We start from the raw sequence: 18,295 nt of genomic DNA on the forward strand, positions 1-18,295 counted from the left end.
CAGCCTTGCTTCCCTCTTGCACTGCTGTCCCTTTTTCCCTCAAAAGTAATGATCCAACAAGTCAATAATTGGCAGCAGCGTTTTAAATAAAAATCAATGTGAATGAAATGGAAACGGGTTTGTGTCTCCTGCAGTGGCTTCAGCACAGAGGTGGTGTTTTACACCATGGGCACCCTGCCTGCTCTGCCTCTGGCACCACGGCTGGTCAGAGCGGGGGTGTCCTGGGTGACCCTGGAGTGGGGGCGTCCTGAGGGCAGTCCCAGCGAGGAGCAACTCAAATACACACTCGAGATCCAGGAGGACAACAGCGTGAGTACCACACAAACAAAACACCTATATTATATGAAAACATTTACAGAGTTTATGTCACTGGCACAGTAATATAATCCATAATCCATCACAGTAAACCCATCATAGTAAACATGAAACCTTAATTTGGTTTTGTGAAACTTTTTGTTATTTGATTTGAGTTCAGTCAACTGAATCCCACAGAAATAGAAGGAGGAGAATAAAAATCTCCACCAGGAAATGATGTAATAAAAAAAGGAACAGATTATGAGAAAATATCATAAATGGTATACATAATGCATTGCAAGACACACAAGGGCAGTAAATCTCATTATACTGCAGCACACACACAGAAGAATACGCACCTTATGTGTATGAGCAGGTACTGTATATGAGCAAGGAACTGCATCATATGCTTGCTGCACACTCCCTCACACACACACACATACACATATATAATGCTAAAGTCAGCATTTATTGCATCCACATGCTCACAAACGCTAAACTGAGCCAAAAACACACTGAAAGAGGCACTCATACACACAGACAACTGACAGCTTATCTCCCACAGGGAGCAGACTTTCATCCAAAGTACACTGGAGAAAACTTGACCTGTACTGTACCAGGCCTGAAGAGGAGTACACAGTATAAATTCAGGGTAAGTGTCAACATGACATGGATGTGTTTATGCTCCTGCATGTAAGAGTTGCCCCTGTGTGTATTTAACAGAAGGCTCTTTTCATAGGAAAAGATTATATACTGCTGTGTTTTTAATTTCTCGCCCTATTATTGTTTTGACAGAATTGCTTTGAAAGAACAGTTTGACATTTTGGGAAAATGGCTTATTTGCCTTCAAGAGTTCAATAAGATGATTAATACCACTCTCACGTCGCTCCTGCCAGAGTCAATCTCATCTAACTCTAAAGAAAGCAAATGTTTTTTTCTTTGTTGTGCACATGTGTGTTAGAATGGCACAACAAAAACAGCTAAAAAGTTATATAAAATTCATTTAATTAAATTTAATAAAATATATATAACATAATATTTAAAGTAAATCAAACCTTGAAAAAACTCAGCTGAATTGGCTACAATTGAAAGAGAAGTGAAACAAGGCAATTCAACAGCCATTCAGAGAGCAGAGAACACTGTCCAGCTCTACTAAAAGCTGTGATAGCTGTTCATAATGTGAGGACACCGTGAAACAAAATGTTCCCACAGGGAGATATCTGTATGTGTTGTTTGCATGTGTGTTTATACACATACTCCTGTGTGTGTCTGTTATGGTGCAGTCATCTCAAACAACACTTTACATGTGCTTTCACACACACACACACACACACGGATATGTCCTCACTCACACCATCAGTTGAGGCAGCAGGTGTTTTGAGAGGTGAACACACATGCTCACGCACAAAGAGGCAACTCTGTGTTCTTTGTAATGTTCATCCACTGTGAACATTTGGGAGTGAAGTAAATTGATTGTCCATTGGATGAGGTAATGGAGGGAGTAAAGTGAAGAGAAATGGAGGCAGAGGAGCCAGGAGAACCACAGGTGAAAGAGCAGAGAGTAATGGATCCTATTAATCAAGACAGTTACTTTACTCCTTGATAGATTTCTCTGTAGGTTCACTTCTCTCATCCAGCCACGCTCACTGCAAATCTTTTTTGTCTTACACTGCATCGTTACTCATTTTGTCTCTTTTCTTTTACCTCTTAATCTTTTTCTTCTGCTTCTTACCATCCTCCCTCTGTATCCTGTCTTTCTGTCACCCGCTTCCTCTCCTTTCCTTTCCCCTTCTCTCTTTCTGTTTATTCGCCTCACACTCTCCTCCCTCCTCACTGTCCACTTCTCCCCCTGCAGCTCATAGTGTCAAACATGGAGGGAAAGAGCAGTCCCAGTGAAGTGTTGGTTTGCACCACCAATCCAGACAAACCAGGCCCTCCATCTACGCCCTGTGTCACCGCGGCAACACCCTACGGATTCACCGTCACATGGGGTAAAGAGACACATGCGCATGTACTATATACACTTAAACAGTGCAAGTGGAAATACACACATATTACACATATATTACAATAGTTTTAGCCTGTCACCAGGTTAATTGCTGAGATTTTTGAGATACAGACTTCCGTTTTTAAAAACTTTGAAATCAAGAAAGCCAAGGCCTAGCAATTTACTGAATTTGTTAGATGAATGATAAAAAAGATGATGTTTTGATTGTCTGTTTTTTGTTCAATTACAGAAATTGTGTTAGGCCCTGACCTACCTTTTCACCAAATTCACCAAAAAAGATTCCAAAAAACTTACATCTAGCAGAGCATGTTGCAGAATAAAAGTATTAGTGAGAGGTGGGGAATCATTGACGAACTGCTGCCTGTGGGGTCAGCCATAAAAGCCATCATTTCTGCTATCATCCATCTGTCCTGTGTTAGTACTACTGGAGTCAGGGCTGTCTGTCCTTTCTCAAATGTTGTAAACATGACACAGATCTTACTGCATGTCTCTGAATCAACATTCAGATCATTGATTAGACTCTAATTATAACACAATGCATTTGTTTGGCTGAAAGAAAAGCAATCTGCCACAGCCCTGACAGTTTATGAGTTATTGTGTCATATGTTCACGATTGATGTGGATGCTAAATGTCATGAAAAGTCTCAACTGATGACTTATGAATGTATGATACATTTTGTCTTGATCAGCTGGGTCATTTTTGTCATTTCCATCACACCTTTTCCTAAAGCTATAAAGACCAAATTGGAAATCCATGTTTTTTTTTTTTTTAACATGTATTTGTCTGAGTTGCTCTCAGACTCATGATACTTATGAGTGATGTTACCCCAAACTAAAATCAACCCATCATTTGCTCCAACAGATCCTCCACAGGACAACGGGGGCTCGGAGGCTCTCACGTACTTGCTAGAGATCTCAGAGGGATGCTCCGAAGGTAAGATTTACACCTTATTTGTCCATCCATCCATCCATCCATGCCACACACTCAGCTGATTTGAGTGCTTGTTCTACGTCCATCCTCTTATAATACAAAGCTCATAATGTACTCTCTGTCCTCTCTCCCCTGTACTTGTTCTCTCAATACATCCATCCTTCACTTACTCCTCTAAGAAGAATAGCATCCATAATTCACTCTCTGTTAGCATCAATTTAGCACAAAGCATCATTTGGATTTCCTTAGATCTGCACCCTGGGAAACTGAATGTCCGCTTGTTTCTTTCAGTCCAGATCACAGAGAGAGAAAGGGGGCCCATTTTCATTGAATCAGTATTCATTCAGTCACATCTGAAAAAGGAATGGGTTGTTCTTTGGAGACTACAAGTCCAGTGGATTGGACTAAATTGGCTAATTAGACTTCATCAATGTGACTGGTTAATTCAGTGACTGGTTTGATTTTCTGCAATTCACATTTACTCTGCTTTTACGTCAGATACAGGATGTGATGTGATTTATGTCAACCATTTCAGCAGTCATTAGTTAATGCTAAAAATAGTCAGGATTATATTTAAGGAACAGCTAAAAATCTTGACTCTGGAACATCAGCGCTAACATGCACAATCAAACATTGTTTGCCCATGATTCCCCCTCCTCACCACTCTGACTAAGTTGTACCAGTGGGTGCAGTGGTGAACTTTCAGAATGACCCTGACTCATTGTGTTTTCTGTGATTCATCATATTAATAGGTTTTGTGCTTGTGCGCATGTGTGTGTATAGCGTTACGGCTCTGAAACAGATGTTTGGGTAAACTAAGAAAATGAGCTCCATACAACATGCTACTGCTTGTAAGTTTACTTGAAAATGTTGTTGTCCCAGTATGAAAAAAAACCAAAACAAGTATGTACTTACATTAATCATTGTACATGCCTCCCTCTTCTGCAAAGTTGCTTTCGCTGCTGTGGTGTAAACAAAATCTATATTTGCATAACATGAGAGCTGTTTCGCAGGTGGAATAATGAGTTTGTCAGTTATACACAATGTATCAATGGGGCAGAGACAACAACAGAAAGTGGTGTGCAGGTATTAATAAGGTCAATGGGACTGTTTCTGGGAAAATAATTAGGTCGGTCGCAGAAATACATAACAGAAAGGGGTTATGTATGTTAATGTGATCAGTTGCGTAATCGTGAGTGTGTGTATGTGCTTGTTTGTGCAGCGAGCCAGTGGGAGGTAGCGTACAGTGGTCCAGCAACAGAATGCGTGTGTGAGCACCTGACACCCGGGACCTTCTACCGCCTACGTGTTTGCAGCATCACCACCGGAGGACACAGCCCGGTAAGACACATGTACACACACACAAATACACAACTAAATTGTTACCTGTGAAGTTTTCATTTTCACAGTTTTTGAATTGGAAGTGGGGTAGCAGTGACGCACTGGCGTTGCATAGGCAGAAAAATGTGGGAAAATCCAGAGCATGCACACACAGACTTAATCAACAAAGTACCCAAATATCAGAATTGACATTTCCACCATTTATTAATCAGTTGATCTATAATTATTGTTCCTTCTTCTCTGTTTTGATTTGCTGTGTTTATCTCTGTTCCTGAAGTGCACTGTTAGCGTTCCGGTTCGTACATTAAGTGTCCCACCAGGGCCCTGCCAGCCACCGAGGATTGTGGGTAAAGCCAAACACAAGGAAGTGCAGTTAGAATGGGGTGAGTGCAGACATACACGTACACTGTGTTAAGCTTTATTTAGTAGAATGTGTTTGAATTTTTTTTTTAATGTAAGACACCTAAATCACCCTCTGGCAGTTTAATATGTTTCCCGGCCAGCTCTAATGTAACCTTAGTCAACCATGTTTCAGCCTAATTGAGCTCCAATTTAGCCCATTAAATGTCTTACCTAGCCTCATATCTGACTTAACTCTCCTAATGTTGGCCTATTATTGCAGATTAGTACTGTTATCTGTTGGCAGGCAAAACCTCCCAGCCTGAAATGCTGAGGAAATTCTTGCTTTACGCAGTTTAATACAGCTGGCCACTGCCCTAATCAGCTCACATTTAGGGAGCGCTGGTGCAATTACTGGCTTGAGCTGAAGGTCAGACATAATTTATTGGAGGGCTTTCCCCACTGTCTCCTTGATTTATTACTTTTACCATACTGCAACTAAAATGAAGCATCTGGTGGAAGATAGAATACCTTGGAAATTGTTGAGAAATGTACCTGATGAACTGATCTGTAAACACATGTCATCTAAAACTAAAAAGAAATCTTTAAAATGTATGTATAAATGATGTTAAGCTGTGTCTTTTTATCACACATGATTTTGAATCCATGTTGTTTGATCACAGTTTGACCGCAAACATTTCTCTTTCTCTGCCTCTGTCCACTCAGACTCCCCCGTCTCTGAGGGAGTGTGTGAGGAGTGTGTGTTCAGTCTGGAGATGAGCGAGGGGGACACCAAGCCAGCGGAGGTTTACCACGGGTCGGAGTTGCAATGCACAGTCGGCAGTCTGCTACCCGGTGCCACGTACAGCTTCCGTCTGCGGGCTGCCAATGAGGCAGGGGTGAGAAAATCACATTCGCACACAGCAGGAACATGATCCATAAAATCCACAAAAATATCTTTCCTGATGATGTTAGAGCCATGCACCTCAACAAATCAGCCATTCAAAATGTTTACTAGCCATTACGGTCAACTCAGGGCATCAAGTACTTGAAGTGTGAAACCTATATATATATATATATATACACACACACACACACACACACACACACACACATATATATATATATATATTAGACACACACACTTAGATAAACAGTGTCAGGAGTGATTAGGTTAGAGTGTCCCAGACAGTCTGACAGTGGTCATGTTTAGATGCAGGAGTGTTCCACAGTCTGGACCCAACATCTGATTGGTCTGATTATCCTCACAGACAAGAATCAACTAGCACTCAGACTGGCTGATCGAATGCAGGCACAAACACAGAGGATACACACTTAAAAACAGGAAGCATGCAGGGACACACACACACAAAAAGCAGCACTCATGTCAGTACAAAAACACACATGACTCAAGTGTATACACACACACAATGTAGGCACAGACAGCCCAGTGTGATTTGTTCTTTCCTTTCTGCTTGTGTTAGGTTAAACAAACCTCTAACTGTGTGTGTGTGTGTGTGTGTGTGTGTGTGTGTGTGTGTGTGTGTGATGTCTGTTTCTTTCTTGTAAGATGGGAGCGTACTCTGACCCAACAGAGGTGACAACTGCAGCGGGTCCTCCCGGCCAGTGCGGGGTGCCACTCATCACTCTCACCAGCAACACCTGTGTAACGCTTAACTGGGAGGTGAGACAGACACACAGGAAAACAAAGACAAGACAAGACAAATAGAGACAGAGATGTCACATTTTTTAAAGCTGTCTAAAGATGCCTAAACTCCCCTTTTCTGTTTCTACTGATCTAAAAACTTGCAGCTTTCAGTACACCCAGGAGACTGTGTTGTTCATAGCAGTCCAGCTTGCCTGGATGATCAAAGATGAAAGAAAGTCTCTTGTGTTGCATCTCAAATTTAATCAAACCTGTCTTGAGTAGTCTGTTCCTCATTTCCCTTTGGTCTGCTGTAACATGGCATTATATCTACCTCTATTGACTCTCCGTTTGAAAGACAGATTTTTAAGTTTTAGCAGTATTTTTTTCTTCCAAGCTCCCATTGATTTCTCTGAGCTGAGTGTGTGTTCCTGTGTGTTGCAGAGTCCCGAGGGTTCGGGTACAGACATCTCTGAATATCGCTTGGAGTGGGCGAGGGAAGACGAACCCATGGAGCTCATCTACTGTGGATCTGCCACACAGTGTGAACTGTCAGACCTGACGCCTGCCACAGACTACTGCTGCAGGCTACAGGTAACAAAAACATAAACACACACTCTACCGGACTTATTCACATCCACATGCAAACACTGAATTCATGCACTGGCACACAGAGATGTTTGCATATAAGAAAGGCAAAGGCGAATAAACAATGCACAAACACAGACATGCCAGCACACAGACAAATAGAAAAATAAAGAATAGATTTGCAAACATGACACAGACACTCAGTCAGGGCACTAACACTAACAAATACAAACACGTACATTCAAATATCAGCCAAGGGAAGCATCAAAAGCAAGAAACACACACAGACCAGTGAGACGTTGATGATAATTGATTCTATTTGTGCCCTGATTCTTAATCTGGTGCATAAATAACTGCTCTCTCTCTCTTTCTCTGTGTATTTGTCTAACACACACACACACACACACACACACACACACACACACACACTCACACTCTCTTCTGCTTCTCTCTGATGTCCCCTCTGAAGCTATGAATCTAATAACAGTATGTTTTATGGCTCTCAGCTTTATGGGTTCATTTATAAAGTTTAGAGGAGAGGACAAGGTCATCCTAATGTCCTAATCAATGATTTTGTGAGTGTGTGTGTACATAATTTGTGTGTGTGTTCATGTGCATTGATGCAGCAGTGTGCATGCGTATGTTTATATGTGTAACAACACAACAAATGCAAGAATGGATTGCACATTGTACTGGTGTGGTTGAACTCAGTGTGACTCCTCGTGTTCAGTACCTGTAGATGATGCCTTATTGTTTCAGATTTCAGAGCTAGACACACTTGTTTTATGAGAGCACTTAAAATAGCCAGGCACTATCGCAGGGATAAATCAAGAGTTCCTCACATTTCTTTGTTTTTTTAAGCCTCTCCAAAATATATTTGACAGCTGGAGATAAATCAGAAATACTACTGGAAAATAATTTTTCTTGTCTCAGACCCTTGAAGTATATAGATAGTTCACTGTCAAGACAAAGTAGTAAGTCAAAACTTTTCTGTAAGTGCACACTGTGGAATGCAAATTACTCCACGACTCCTTGAAATTATTATTGCTGGGCTGTTCTTGATTTTTTTATACAAAAAATAAGTGCTCCTCATGTTCGTTGAAGTATTACATATTTTTTGACAATTACAATAAATCCATCACTCCTTACAGACAGATTGTTTTGTCGCTTGATGCATTTAACAGCCAAGTGCACATTTTGCTTGCAGATTAAAAAAAAATAACAGGGAAACAATTTAAGCTTTTTCAGGTTCAAAATAAAGCAGATGTATTCTTAAAAAGATGGTATATATTAACATGGTTTCTTCCTCGCTGCATTTCGGATGAGACAATAAAGTAGACCATTACAAATCAAAAGCGATTGAAGGGTGTTTAATAGAGGACACTTGAGGTGATATAATGTGTGTTACACGGCACAAGAAATTGACTAATCTTCTTTCACAACTAATTTGAAGTCATCTTCCACTGCTACTTTTCTTGTCTTCTTCCATTCTTCATGTCTTTTTCTCTGCTCTATTTCACTTTCTTTTGCTCTTTGTCTGTGTCTCTCTGGCTTCTGCCAATTCAAATCTCTTTTCCTTTTCACTGTTAATCGTCATCTATCTATTTTCATCTTTTTCTTCACTCGTATTCTTCTTTTCATCCCTCTCTTCACCTCTTTTGTGTCCTCACATTCCTCCATCCCACCACTGTCAGTCAGCCCTATCCTCATTGTCTTCATCTCTCTCACCCTCTCTGTATTTCTGTGTCCCCCACTCAGGCGGTGAATCAGGCGGGCGCTGGTCCTTACAGCGAGCAGGTGAGTTTCAGGACCCCGGCGACAAATCCCGACCAGGTCTCGTCCCTCACCCTCCTGGACCTCCCAACCTCCTCGGAGTCAGGTCACTCCCCGTCTACCTGCCTCTTCCTCAAGTGGGACGAGCCAAACAGCAATGGGGCCGAGATCACCTCCTACGTCATCACCCTGGACGACCAAATCGTCACTGTGGAAACAGGGACAAGTCACCTTGTCACGGGCCTACAACCAGACACCGAATACAGGTACTGACATAAATGATGGTAATGTGTCACAAATCATGTGGTTGACATTTTGTAGAGACAAAACCCTAATACAATACCTCCTGACATTAATTGGTGGGCAGATGTCCATTAATGTCAGATGCCAGATGTCAGTCATCTGAAATACGGTTCCTTTCTAAACCAGATTTTAAACAGTGGAAAAGAGGTAACAAAAGCTGAGATACGCTGACTTGAAGTCTTTAATATGAGTCAAGCCCCAAATTTACTAGAGCCTATGTTTCCCATAATGCAACTTTCAAGAACTTGCCTGTCTGGTCATGTCTTTATTGTTGTGTGGAAGTGGAAAATGAGATAAGGTAGTAAGGTTTCATGTGACACTATCAACACTAAGGCAAAGGCAGCATCTCCATATACATTGTCCTAATGCAAAAATACCAAAGAACAACTACAGTAACTGATAGTATTTTTTAAATAATATTTTTATTATACCATTTATATTTATGTTGATATTAAAGATAAAAATGATCATATTATTATGTTTGTCATTTTCATCCACAAATTTAATTTAAGTGGTGATGTATATATTTTTTAGGTATTAGGAACTAGGGATAACCTGGTCGTATGATGTTTGCCTGAGCAGTGATGTCATACTCAAGCAGCAGTAAACAACCACTTAGTAAACTGAATCACCAGCTACTGTTGTTATGTCTCTGTAAGCTGTTCTGTGATTACATGTGTGTGTTTGTGTGCATGCCATGTTATTGTGTAGTGAGTACTTTGAACAGGGGAGGGGGGTTGTCCATGATACGTGTGAAGAGGCACAGTGATCACACACCATTGTTTTCATTCTGTGGTTGTTTTTGTCCCAGTGTCACTTTGCTCTCTTGCATAACGGCTGCCACCGAGGCAGAACACCGTGTGTGTGTGTGTGTGTATGTGTATATGCATGTGGATATGTGTGTGTATGTGGGTGCATGAGTGTCTGTCTGTGGGAGTTTCTGTGTGTGCGCCAATAACTGTAATTATGGGTGTTATTTACAGTGGTAGGGTACTTCAAATAATATTATTCACATTATATTTTGCGTGTATGGCTTTGTGAAGGACCACAGTAAATGCTGTTTGCTTTGTCAGGAATGGTGTTGTGTATGCTGTAGTGCAGGTTTAAAATATCTTCATTCTGAGGTTATGCGTCCTTAGTAACAACTGTTATATAAGCTGGAGAAAAATAGTAATTTTAATGTTTACATTTTTGGAAAAGTGTTGAAAAAGGCTGAATAATAAAACTCTTAAATAACGACTTAGATAGTTTTATGTACTTCCCAATTATATTGCACGTCTTCACTGAAAGTTTCTTAACATTTAAGTCTGTAGAGAGTTTAGAGAATGTCTTCAGTTGAAAAGAAAGTTGGCAGCAGAGATTTCTTTTCATCAGTTGCCTTTTTTCAGGTACAAGGTTTCACAGTCATCCTTTGCATAATACTCTCCAAGAATAATGTTAAAAGGTATTAAGTCTGTAGAGACACCATAAGAGGATAATTGCCACGCAGTCACACATCACAGAATACAGATTCACTAAACCTGCAGTGCTAAGAAAGTGCACTCTTAAACTGCCAAGAAAATCAACAAATGTCAGTTACTAAGATGCAATTAAAGGAGACAGACAGTGTGTTGCATGTTTACATGAATTGTACTAACCTCTTTTTGAGAAAAACCGGTTGCAAAAATGTGTATTTTCGTACCTTGTTTCCCACTTGACAGCTATTGTTTTTGCATTTGGCTTGTAATCGCTAAGCTATACAGAAAATGACCACATAGGGGGTTCAGTGTTTTGGTTAGCGTGAGGTTACCTTGTGCTTGTGCAGTGACCGCTGGTTTACCACCTTTTGTTCAGAAAATGTTTTGTTTCCCTCAATTCCCAATGAAACAAAATGTTCTTAAACAAATACTGCATCTATTGTGAACTTGAATCCCTTCATGACTAACACAGAATCCCTCATCATCAAAAGCTAAACCTCTATATCTTTCTCTCTCTCTTCTTTCTCCCCAATCTCACTTCATGTTTTATCTATATGCTTAATTACCCAGTGGATAGATGAACATTACCCTTTCTCCTCTGTCTTGTCTTAGCCAAGTGATTTATAATGAAAGGTTACAGTTACAGAGAATCAGCAATTAAATGTCAGATGGTGGATGCTCTCTAGCTGAGGGCCTCTGATATGGATGCTAATCAGCCAATCAGACATTTACAGACAAGGGGTGAGGAAGGGAGAGGGATTCCTAGAAGAACGGCAGCAGGGTGGTTTGAGAAACATAAATACATTTCCCCTGTGCTTTTTAATTGGCAGCATGATGCAGATGTCTGCGTGTGTGTGTGTCATTGTTAATGCTTTTTTTTTGTTTGTTTATGACATGAGTCAACAGTACAGAATACATACATTAATTACCTAGATTGACTTTGTCAAGCAATAGCTCTCTGTTACCTGAAAAAAAAAAAAAATCTTAGGAAACACTGTGCCACAGTGATCGGTTTTTCCTTGCATACTACTAAACGTTTGGGGAAAAAGGTGGGCCAACATTGAAGTCTGATACTGTAGGGAAGAGTACACTGAGTTGTAATGGGAGAACCGTGATGGGAGAATGGATCCAAGGTCAAAGCTAATACACAAGATCAGCCTCTTCAATGGAAATCACTCCACCATTAGACAAATAGGTCTGCAGACACACTGAGAACAACCTGCCACGTACATTTTCCAGTGGTTTTATGTATAAGCACTTATGTGTCATGAACTAAAATTCAGATCATGGCAGACATGTTGCATTTTTACCATTTCTAAAGAAATTTTTCCAAAAATATAAAGCAGTGTCCCATCAAGAGATGTACATAAAATGTACAGTGTCTCATTCTGTAGCAAACAAATTATAATCTCCTTCTTCTTCATCTCTTGCAGTGTGCAGATCCAGGCGGTGAATGCCATCGGCTCCAGTCCCACGAGTCCACCCCTGCAGGCGAGGACACGCCCCCTCCCTCCGGCCCCACCCCCCCTCGAATGCTCGGCGGCTGGCCCTCAGAGCCTGAAGCTGAAGTGGGGCGAGAACGCCAGCCACACACGCGCCCTGCTCACCGATGACATAGTCTACACACTACAGATGGAGGACAAAAACCACAGGTGGAGTAAACTGTTTACCATATGGTATAAACTGAGAGGGGGACTCTGGCTCGCTATAGTCCAGACCACATGAACATGTTGAAAATCAAAACATCAGACGTCCAAAACGTTCTTCTAGGGACACATCATGATAAAAGCTCACAATTAAAGCTTAGTCAGTAGAGTCAATACAGAAAATCAGTACCCAGAAGGTCAATACTACACACACATAGCGGAGACACACTCACACAAACACAAGGAGGATAGAACATGAACTGCTTGAGAGAAGGTGAGGGAGCATGTGTGTGTGAATGCCTATTTAGAGGTCCGTGTGTAGATCTTTGTGCTTGTGGGGTTTTGTGTGAGTGTGTGTGTGGTAACCAGATGTACCTGGGAGTAGTCACGTTGAGGGCATCTGGAGCCAGCTGGGATACAGCCTACAACAATCAAGCCTCCATTTAACTGACTGGTCAGGCAGGAGTGACAAAAAGAGAAGCAGGGAGACGGAGAATTAGCAGACTAAGGAGGAGGGGAAGGGGCAGAACATGATCACTGACAAGGAGTTAAACATATAATTAGAAAGAGCACGGGGTGGGGTGGAGTGGGGGGGGTGCATTATTATTAGAGCTGAGAGAGGATCTTTAACACATCGAAGCACAGACAGACAAAATTGGGGGTGAGAAAGGGGCGAACAAAGAGGCAGGAAACAGACTAAAACTAATAGCCATGTAAAGCCACTATTATCTGCTTGTCTGTCTGCCCACCTGTCAGATTGTCTCACTCGATCCCTCCCTCCAGCCCTCTACCATTATGGTTGGCTGGCTATCAGTGTTTGAATTAAGGCTTGGCTGGCATCATGTTGGCACCCAGGTACCTTGGCACCCCTGGAATGGGCCGTAGTGCAGCAGGCAACAGATGGGGCTCTACTCGACAGGCTGTGATCTGTTAACCTCTGCAGTGCACACACACGCACACAGGCATGCACGTAGGCACAAACACAGTCCCTTCCAGTCAAATGAAAAGAGCTTTCACAGTTAACAGAGTTTTATTTACCCTTTTTAATTGGCCACACTGATTAGTATTTCAGTATGCTAGTTTGTGTGTGTTTGTGTGACTGTGCTTGGATACATTTGTGTATATATGCATATGTCTACATCCACCAGATGGTGTTTTGCTTATGTGTGCAAGTGCTGCATTGTTTTGTAAACTGAAGAAAGAAATGTACTTATTTGATTTTCTCTTTTCTCTGATTATATTCATTTTGTAGTGCATATTATATCAGAGAAGTTCAGTCATGCACAGGTTAAAACAGATGATTACTGCTCACACTCAGTTTTCAGTGCTACTTCTTTCTTTATTTTATTCTCACTGAAACAACAGTGTAGTCTTTTCCTGGTCATAATCATTACAAGCAAAACGTAAGGGACGGAGGTAGAGCGGGTGGCCCACTAATCGGAAGGTCAGTGGTTTGATCCTCGGCTCTTCTAGTCTGTGCCGAAGTATGGGCGAGATACTGAACCCCACGTTGCCCCCGATGTTTGTAACATCGGTGTGTGAATGTGCTAGAGCTCTTTGTAGATAGTGCAAGTGCTATATGAATGTATGTGTGAATGGGTGAATGTGACGCGTAGTGTAAAGCGCTTTGAGTGGTCGATACGACTAGAAAAGCACTGTATAAGTACAGTCCATTTACCATAAGTGATGCATTTATGTCATTTTTTCCCCTGTGTTTTAGACACTGTGTAACACTGAAACTTTCTTGAGTGGTCCGACAACAGCTCTGAATTAGTCACTGATGTATCATTAGTTGGGACATTTTTCTTTATTTCTTCTCTAGTTCCACGCACTTCCCTTCCTGCACTCTGATAGTAAACTTTTAGAAGTGGCTCACTCAGATGGGAGTACAGGATTTGCTGTCCTCTCAATCTATTCAGCTGCAGGGGTGATGTTTTTCCCCATTTCTGTACACTCCTTACCAGCCAATCCCTCCTTGGCACTTAGACTTTCTTCCTCGTATCTATACCAGAATACGTAAATGAATGAAAAATGGAGGTAAAATGAAATGGAAAAAGAAACTTTTTTTGGTTTTTTTACATTTTGATTTGGTTTATACATGTATTCAGATACAAATGCAGTTCATTCAGTTGGTATAACTAACACAGATACAAATAGCAGCATCTCCACACAGCCCAAATACACATCATTTCCTTCATGAGAAAACTGTCCATAAGCTCTAAAATTGACTGACTCGCTCCATAATGACAATGCGTGATTCCTGATTCATTCGGCCTAATTGCCTTTACTTAGAATTCATTACTTGCAGCTACTAGTGATTCTGACATGACATTTAGATGTATTTGCGGCTGCATTAGCTGTGCTTCACCATTTGATGAACTGTATGCATGCATGTGTTTGCAGAGGGTTAGCAACAGATGAGTGGATGGAGCTGGTTTACAGTACTCCGCCTCTTTCTCGTTGCACTCTATTAAAATAAATTAGCAGCAATTTTATTTATTTGTGAAATTACCATGGCAACCAGGAGAACACATTGAAAAAAGAGAGGGTACTGAATCTTGAAAACCTTTTGCTTTGTAAACAAACATATCATATAGCCAACTGCAATTTCTGCAAATATAATTTGGGATTCTGCCATTAAATTCCATCAGCATCATTTTTAACCAAATAGCATTAGTGTGTATTTATGGTTTTGACTTTGGCTGTCCCTCTCTCTGTATCTCTGTCTTTGTCTCTGGCTGATCTAATTCATATTTATTCATTTCATTTTATTGTTAGAAAGGTGACTTCACCTCTCGAGGACCTCTTGAGAAATGTGTGCACCCTTTCATCAATTTCCTCCCTCCCGCCTCATCTTTTTTTTTACTCTCTTTGTTTTTCTCCCGTCCACCCTGCCTTTTCTCCATTTTGTGGGTGTATTAGATGATAAAGAAAGCTGTTTTCTCAGGTTCACAATATTGGATCCCCTGTTCTTTACTTTCCTCCCTTCTCCTCCTCCGTCCCGCTTTCTCCCATAGCCTATTTTTTCATTCTTATCTCCCGTTATGCAGACCTGTTGCTGGTGTTCTGTCTTCCCTCGCTCATGGCTCTTTCACTCTCACTTGTTTTCCTCCCTCCGTTGTTGCCCCTTAAAAGCTGGCCAAGTTTGTTTGATTTTTCTCATTTCACTTTCTCCTCATTCATATTACCCAAAGCGCCTTCTGGCAAGGGGTACTGGGAGTGTAAGGGCGCCATGGCAACACGGGGCCGTGCAGTGCAAAGAAGGCTTCAACCCTCTGACAAAGGATTTTTAAGATGAATGCAGGTGGAAGAACATGCACTAGGGGCAAAGCTTTGGTGTTGTTTCTGTCTTTCATAAGAATTATCCATTCATCTGTAAATCACTACATCTTTCCACCCATGCATCCATCCTCTGTCCAGTTCTCTGTCCTCTAGTTGTTCAGTTCCTAAACCTTTTCATCCACCCTAAAATTGCTTTCTGTGTCATTTCCATCCAAACATATCTACCCATCTGTCAGTCAGGCCACCTATTTGTTTACCCTCCCATTCATGTTCTTTATTTCTCCCGCCTTTCATCCTTGTATTTGGCCATTTTTTTCTTTATGTACACCCATTTGTTTTTCTACCCAGTAAGTCAGTGAGCAATTAGCCATGCATTATACACTGATATCAGACAATAATTGCTTTAAATCATATTTACTATATTGAAAGTGATAACAAAATTAGACCTACCTATGATTTCATTGTTTGTGACATTATTCATGATATTAGTTATACTATTACGGTGTGTTACAAATTATTCGGAATGGATATAACTTTCTGTGAGCTGCAAGAAGCTTGTGGTGGATTAAAAAAAAACAGATTTACCCTTTTGATGTTTGCTACAGTTATTATTTTGTTGGATAATGTCATGCCAAGATAAATGTTAGCCTTTCTGTGTGAGTTGAATGACTGCCGACTTTTGGAGCAGCGCTCTATTTAAAAATGAAGGACCAGTACAGTCAAAGCTTCGTTTAAAATGTCTCCATCCTTATCATGCGTCACTACTGCAAAATCTGCAAACATGACAAGGAAACAAAATAAATACAGTTCTGCCTCAGTGAATTCCTGATTTGCATTCCTATGAGTAAGCACAGAGAAAATGGATTTTAATAATCAGGACAAATAGCATGTCTTTGTCTGTTTCTAACCTCTCTCGGTGTCCTCAGCTCCTTGTTGTGGTTAATTGGTCGGCTGTTTGGCTCCAGACCAAGGATACAGTTCATCTCATTAACTGTGGCCTGGTTGATTTTATGTGTGTGTTTATTGTCTTTGCTGAGCTGGCTGTTAATTGTTTTGATATTTTGCCACTCGGCTCTGTCCAAATGAGAAGGGGTCATCACTCATAATGATGGAAAAGCTGATGCATTTCCTGTATAAATGTAAAAGTTGCTAATTTGTAAGTTGTTAGCTGACAGAGAGTAAACAAAGGGAGACTGGGATATGCACCATTTACCATTGACCATTTACATTGCAGCCACTAAACTAATTCTATCAGCACTAGATGTCTGTGTGTTAACTGTGAGGTCTGGCAGTGAGGGAAAGGATTAGCAACACTATATATCAGGCAGAGAAACACATCACTTCTCTGTGGTGCAGCTACATAAAGAGCTCATCTGAAGTTATAGCCTTCTACTAAACCATGACCTCTCTTATCTCTTCTTTCTCTTTCACTCTCTTCTCTTCTTCCTCTCACAGCAGATACTCCATCATCGCTTCCACTCTTGTAATTACCAAGTCACCTCTCTTTTCCTCCTCCTTTATTTCCCCTCTCCTTCATATCCTCTTCTGGCTCTGTCTCTCCATCACTGCCTCCTCTCCTCTCACTTGCCCCCTTGCCCCACAACTTTCTCTCTCTCTTCTCCCCTTCTTCCATAACTTTCTCCCCCTTTCTCCTGACTTTTACCATATTGTGCTGAAACGCTGATAGCGGCAATAAATAACCCCTTTTCAGCTCAAATCCCCATTTCTCCCTGACTCACTCATTCGCCCACTTATCATCTCTCCTCCAGTCCATCAATCTATCCATCTCTCCAGCCAGGAACTTTTGTTTTGGCGATCATTTTCATCAGATTTGTGACTATAGCCTGTCAGTATTCATCCTGTGTGTTCATAAATCATGACTATCTTTTTTAGGATGCAGTTTTCTGTCTTCCTGCCAGCATCCCTGTTGCTTTTCAAGGTTTCCATTATTTATTTTTCAAGCCAATCCTACCTCAAGGTAGCATTAGTCTAAACCTATGTTGATAGAGCAAAAGCCTTTTTTGATGTGTTTCTGTCTGTAAGACATGAATAAGCCTCTCGGTGAAACAAGGTGTTTTCTATGGATAAACTGTTGATATATATTTATACATACTCAGCCTTAAAGCCTTCTATGGGGAGTCACTGTAACTTGAGGCAAAATTCATCAATCCAATATTGAACATGGTCTGAATCAGGTCCCAAAACTAGTTTAGTGATTAGCGCAATGATTCAAGTAGTGACGCCTCATTCTTCTTGTTATCCAAGTTTTTATCTGTCAGCCTCTCCAACACCACATCTCCCTTTTCCTCAAATCTAATCATAGGTCCGTCACCCCTTTCTCTCACCTCCACCCCACTCCTCATCTTCTCCTTCATCTCTGAGTCACTTCTTCTCTCAGTCGAAGGTTTATCAGTCCCTCCCTCCACCTTGTCATTTTTGTTCTCAGATTTCTCTCTGGGTTTGTGACTCATTGTCTCTCCTTCCCTCTTCAATATGTTGTCTGTCCAGGTTTGTGACGATCTACCGTGGCCCCAGCCACACCTACAAGGTCCAGCGGTTGACTGAATCCAGCAGTTACAGCTTCAGAATACAGGCCATCAGCGATGCTGGGGAGGGCCCATTCTCTGACACGCACACTTTCTGCACCACCAAGTCTGTACCCCCTGCCCTCAAAGGTAAACTGAACTT

The 18,295-nt window shown here is 41.2% G+C and overlaps 1 protein-coding gene across 1 annotated transcript in view; it reads left to right on the top strand.

The window, feature by feature from the left end:
* fndc3ba (fibronectin type III domain containing 3Ba) overlaps positions 1 to 18,295 on the top strand; it is a 92,819-nt gene that overhangs the window by 66,449 nt on the left and 8,075 nt on the right. The window contains 12 exon segments of the mRNA XM_018663497.2: positions 135 to 309; positions 860 to 946; positions 2,150 to 2,285; positions 3,165 to 3,236; positions 4,456 to 4,574; positions 4,852 to 4,957; positions 5,640 to 5,812; positions 6,484 to 6,597; positions 7,003 to 7,152; positions 8,905 to 9,185; positions 12,113 to 12,331; positions 18,116 to 18,282. Of these exon segments, the coding sequence (XP_018519013.1) occupies positions 135 to 309; positions 860 to 946; positions 2,150 to 2,285; positions 3,165 to 3,236; positions 4,456 to 4,574; positions 4,852 to 4,957; positions 5,640 to 5,812; positions 6,484 to 6,597; positions 7,003 to 7,152; positions 8,905 to 9,185; positions 12,113 to 12,331; positions 18,116 to 18,282 (1,799 nt within the window).

Source organism: Lates calcarifer, linkage group LG19, assembly GCF_001640805.2.
Source record: "Lates calcarifer isolate ASB-BC8 linkage group LG19, TLL_Latcal_v3, whole genome shotgun sequence".
Taxonomy (NCBI): domain Eukaryota; kingdom Metazoa; phylum Chordata; class Actinopteri; family Centropomidae; genus Lates; species Lates calcarifer.